At 43.4% G+C, this 5,814-nt stretch overlaps 1 protein-coding gene across 1 annotated transcript; it reads right to left on the reverse strand.

The window, feature by feature from the left end:
• Window positions 1-267: 267 nt before the first annotated feature.
• Window positions 268-2,006, reverse strand: LOC123488761 (gap junction alpha-8 protein-like). Its single transcript, XM_045219563.1, is given in 4 exon segments — window positions 268-675; window positions 678-1,221; window positions 1,224-1,460; window positions 1,880-2,006. Coding segments are annotated over 3 exon segments (1,134 nt in total). The 5' UTR covers window positions 1,446-1,460; window positions 1,880-2,006; the 3' UTR covers window positions 268-307.
• Between the last annotated feature and the right edge of the window lie 3,808 nt (window positions 2,007-5,814).

The raw sequence follows: 5,814 nt of genomic DNA on the forward strand, positions 1-5,814 counted from the left end.
AAAATATGTGAATTAAAAAACAGCACATTTTTGTTAAATAATAACCTCCTCTTATGCGATACAAATCCTGCTGAAAATGACCTTTTTCATTTTGTTAGCTTTTAAATAGATTGATAAAAACAGTACAAAAAATGCTGTCTTATAAAAATACAAGTTTATCTTTCTTTTAAAACTAAAGGCTCCTTGCACATTGCACAGCATTTTAAACTCTTTTCCCGAATAACAAGCTGATGTTAACTTCCATTACAGCGGAGAGTTAAGGCTCTGTGAGGCTTCGCTCCCATGCTTTTTCACATTGATTTCACTTTCATACTGTCAAATCGTCTGACCTTGCCCTGCTGCTGGCTTTGCTTAAACTGCTGAGTGGTCTGGTGTCTGCTATCGTGTCGGTAGCCTCCACGTCGGGGTCCGCGGGTCCCTCGTCCTTGCCGCTTTCTGGTAGGACCCTCACCTCTGCCCTAGTGGTCTGGCCGTAGGAAGGCAAAGACTCGTCGTACACTTTAGAGACGTTCTCACTCTCCGCCTGGTAAGGTGTGGGCAGCCTGCCTGCCTCCATGCCCACCTCTGTTAAGGGGAAGAAGTGCGATGCGGGCTTGTCTTCTTCCAGCAGCCGGTAGCCCTTGGCCTTCTGGATGGACGACACAGCCATGGAGTGCAGGCTCTTTTCCCGGGGGTCTGGCCTTCGCCGCCCTGGGTCTGGGGCGGCGGCTTGCGGAACACGAAGCGGATCTTCTTCAGGCCCAGGTGGCTGATCTCCACGAAGTTGAGGAAGAGCGAGACGCATGCCACGGCCAACATGAAGATGATGAAGACAGTCTTCTCGGTGGGGCGCGACACGAAGCAGTCCACGGTGTTGGGGCAGGGCCAGCGGCTGCACTGGTACAGCGGCAGGATGCGGAAGCCGTACAGGAAGTACTGGCCCACCACGAATCCCACCTCAAACAGCGTCTTGAAGATGATATGGCAGATGTAGGTCCTCAGCAGGGTGCCCTCCAGTCTGAACTTCTTGCTGCCCTTGGTGCTGGTCTCCTTGGTGGTGCGCACGCTGCCCTGATCGGGCGCTAGCGGCAGCCTCTCCTCGCTCAGCTCCTGCTGGCGGTTCAGCTCGGCCTCCTCGCGCTCCTTTCGCTTCTCCTCCATGTGGACATAGTGCACAGCATGGCCCACGTACACCAGCGAGGGCGTAGACACAAAGATGATCTGGAGGACCCACAGACGGATGTCTGCGAGATGGGGAAAGCCTCATCGTAGCACACGTTCTCGCAACCAGGCTGCTGGGTGTTGCACACGTAATCCGACTGCTCGTCGCCCCACACGAACTCAGCGGCCGTGCCCAGGATGAGGATCCGGAAGATGAAGAGCACTGTGAGCCACACCCTCCCAATCACCGTCGAGTGTTCATTTACTTCCTCTAATATGTTTCCCAAGAAGCTCCAGTCACCCATGATCAACAATCAGCGCTACAGATTGAGGGTTAGAGAAGAGAAAAGCAAGTTAAAAATCGAGCTGACGACAAAGAATACGAAGAATCCTTGTGTTGCATCAACAACTCTCTTTTGTCATTTTTCGTTCCCCATATAACAATCAAATATGTTCTTTATAGCTACACCGTGGCTAAAAACATTTGTAACTACAGCAGTGATGAGCCACTCACTCACTCTTTGTCAAATCCAGAGAGGGAAACACAAAATCGCTGCATGCCTCTTTGCCTCACCCCAAATGACTAAAACCAACAGTCCAAAAGCACATTTTAGCTACCAACACCATATCAATAAAAACGTTAACCCTCTAAACTCTATATAAATAAATCAACCCAAGGTTATATTATTCCAGAAACACAAATATAATATTGGTGAAAGTTAACAAATGGGCAACTTGCCACAGTGAGAGCTCCAGTGTAGTTGTGTTCCCCTTCTCTTGGCACCCAATGGTGTGAAGTGAACTTTTTTCCTCTCTCTTTCCCACCTAAGGCCCCCAATCCTTGTCGCACCACTGAGCAGAACTGAATGAATTGAGTCTGATGGTTGGTTTTAGTTTGCTGCAATATTTAAGCTGGGAGCCAGACAGCCTTTATTCGCCGGGCGACGTGTGGTGACGCAGAAGACAATAGGATCACTCAACACAAATGGGGAACGTATGGGACACCGCTGTTGGGAATGATACCAACTCAATGATAGTGTACAGTATACATGGTGTGTCCCATTGAATGGTTTTATATTAAGGAGGGAGGGAGGACAGGCAAGGCACATCCTAATGAACTAGCTGCCGACAATAAAGATGTTTACTGACTTGGTTAGACAGAGAGATATATCAACTGATGTAGATTGTTTATTGGTGAATTATACATTTAATGTGGAATGTACTGTGATCAGCAATAAATAATCTACTGTACACTGTTCTGAAATGTGTGATTTTTGGAGAAAGTTTACATTTTGTTGGTATTGATCAACAATGTTTATTGTAAGGTCAGGTCATCCTTGTTTCTGTGGGTTTTATAAATGCCTAGGAATGTATGATCTAACATTTCAGCAAAAAACTTTGGTTTGCTCATCATCAAAATAAATATTGGTGACACTTTATTTAAAGCATCCAGGTATAAAGCTTTTCCAATTTTGTCCTTGGATTTGACTAAGTCAAAAAGGTCAGGCATTGGTTTGGTCAGCTGTAACCCGCAGAAATAGAAAATATAAACTGAGATGTAGGCAACATATACTATGAGAACGATATTGTTCTACCGTCTAAACAGTTTATCTTGTGATGTTCCCAGGAAAACTAACGTAAGCAGACCAAATGTTATAAAGATACAAAAGGCTTAGCACTCATTTGCTAATGTTTGTTTATATGCAAATGGTCTCCCGACCATTTCCACTACTTCTGTGTATATGGATGTTCATCAAGATATCGTACACTCAATGGCTCAAAGTGTCCCGCAAAGACAACAATGAACTTCACAGCAGCTATTTCAGATGTACAGATATCTCGGTAGGACTTAATTTTACGGCTTGGAATAAGTGAGGAATAATATAAACGCTATATATCAATTATCTGAAATGTTGGTAAATAAGCTTTTATTGTTTAAAGAAATTATGAAAGAGATTGGTGTGTTTTTTTCACGGCATGGGGTTGTTTAATGACAAACATGTCTTTGTTTAAAATATATCACATGATGGTTTCATTTTAGAGAGATAAATAATCATGTTTTTTTGCTAAATGCTATATATCCGCCTCACTCTCAGAGAAATAAGTAGTACTGCTAGGTTTTACACAGTCAAATGTAACAAATAACAAACATTTTTTATAAAGAACTGTACAAATGATACATTTGTGACATCAATATATATTTAAAAAATTATAATAATTCTATACATTTTCACATTTTACTCATTTAGCAGACGCTCTTATCCAGAGCGACTTACAGTTAGTGAGTGCATAAATTTTTTCACACTGGCCCCCCGTGGGAATCGAACTCACAACTCTGGTGTTGCAAAGCCATGCTCTACCAACTGAGCTACAGGGGACCTGTACAGTAATATGATATCTATATGTAAAACATTTATATTTGAAATTTTTGTCATTTAGCAGATGCTCTTTTCCAGAGCGACTTACAGTATGTGCATTCATCTTAAAATAGCTAGGTGAGACAACCACATATCACAGTCAAATATACAGGATATTAACATTCCATTTCAGCTAAACAATTGATATACGGTATAGCGTTCTGCAAAAAAAACATTTTCATGGGAAAAAAATCTATGCAAAACCAATCTGAGAACAGTAATATTTTACATCCACATGAACGTACCCATAAGCAATCATTTCTGATGAGAAAAAAAACAAATGTAAAAAATTGGTGCGTTTTGGAAATAAGCTCTTCATTATATCCCCTTTCATCTGAGGTGTTTGATGACTCACCGGAGGTGGAAAGCATGGGTTGGAGACTTTGAGCGACCATATAACTGGCCCAACTATATGGTATTACAGAAGAAAAACTATAATGCTGTATTTAAAAACATATCAAGTCTAAATGTATTTTGGTGGTGAAATCGGGCTGTGCGGAGAGCACAGGACAGCCAGTTGTAGTGATGCCCTTCAGCACATTGAGGCTGGGGTCATGGAGGTCATAGCACTAGGCTGAGGGAAGAGTCAGACCAGACATTAGTGGGTCAAGGAGGCCAGCTAGTTCTGACCTTGTGGTTTAGATAATGTTTCATCTCCTGAGTTTTTTTTGTTGACAGCTTTTACATTGTTGTCCCTACATCTTGTGCACATAACCAGTCTTCCCCGAACTTTCTCTAAAGTGAATTTGAAAGGATATCCAGATACAGAGCCACATGTAGGCTAACAGGGCTAGTTCTCCGTGCTGTACTTGTCTGTTAAGGGCACTACTTGTTGATATTGCCAGTGCTAGCGGCCTAAGCCGAGAGCAGGGCTGTGAATGGCGCAGGGATTTTGCACAAAGGCATGATGTCATGATGGGGCATGCAGGCTCTATTGAGCAAAGGCGCTGAGGCGTGAGCCCAGATTGTGCCAATGAAGCACCTACTCGTTGCTAAGCGGAGGACCATCCCGCCAACAAAGTTATCTTACGCTTATCTGCCTACACGCTGTCGCGCCACACGTTTCCTGCTCTTGGGGTTACGATTTAGCTGACGATCCCAGAATGATCCGATGATGTGGGATAGAGAGGATGCAAAGCATTAGGGGAAATGAAGGCCAGAGGGGACTCACGATAGCATGTAGTAGTTATTTGGAGGAGAAGTGCGCTAGTGCGAGCTGTGCGTTCGTCGGCCATGGGTCTGGCTTTTATTGCACCCTATATGGAAATAGGACTGTGCAGCCATTTAAATAGGTAGAACAATGCAGACTAGTGTCTTTATCTTAGGATATCCCACCTGCAGTACCCAATACCCAAAGCACTAAGGTTATTTTCGGAGCTATTTCTTGCACAGTAATAATACGGCTATAAGTATTCTCCTTGATCTTTGGGTGCTGCACAGTGGGTCTCTCTGTCAGTCAGTGAATGTCCCATTCCCACATTGACTCCCCTCATCTCGTCTTCCTGTCATAATCCCATTAATCTCTATTCCATGATCAGTCTTTTGATGCTACCCAGGCGGGACGCTCTCTTCTCTGTTCTTTGTGCATACCAGAGATACCAGCCACAATAAGAAGGATTTGTCCGATTCAGCTCACTTACACTGGTGTGTGGGGGATAGGGAATGGGAATGGAGCGAATGGATTTAGGGATGGTCCCTCTTTGCTGCCTTACAGTGGAAAAGCCATGTTATAATTGGAGTGGGACAAAGCCAGGGCAGCAATGATACATTGTATGTGTAATAAACTGTTATCTCACCTCCTCAACCAAACTTTAATGTGGGAGGGTATTTCCTTGTTTTGTATGTTATTTGGTGTCTTGGAATGCAGTCAAACTAAATGTGCACATACATGTCTGTCATTTTGTTCACTTTTTGCTCCAATTATGAAAACTGTAGACCATTGACCAACATGGGAGGGGGAAACAGACACAGCTCTCGCTTTAGAAGTAGAAAAATAAAAAAATAAAAAACATTTTCTTCATCAGAATTAGTGCAAACAGAGAGAAAAACATATTTCATATAATTACGCAAAAGAGACAAAAGCACCATTGCTGACATGAACAAGCAGCTTGACTGTGGGACCAGGCGGCCACTGGTTTACATTACATATCTGGACACAACAAATATTTAGAATACTTGTTGGAATGTTCAATTGTTTGGCTTTGCCACCTCCGTTTGGGCTGCACAGTTCCATTTCCAGGGTCAGCCCCAAAACACA

This window comes from Coregonus clupeaformis, unplaced genomic scaffold (genome assembly GCF_020615455.1).
Source record: "Coregonus clupeaformis isolate EN_2021a unplaced genomic scaffold, ASM2061545v1 scaf2481, whole genome shotgun sequence".
NCBI classification, from domain to species: domain Eukaryota; kingdom Metazoa; phylum Chordata; class Actinopteri; order Salmoniformes; family Salmonidae; genus Coregonus; species Coregonus clupeaformis.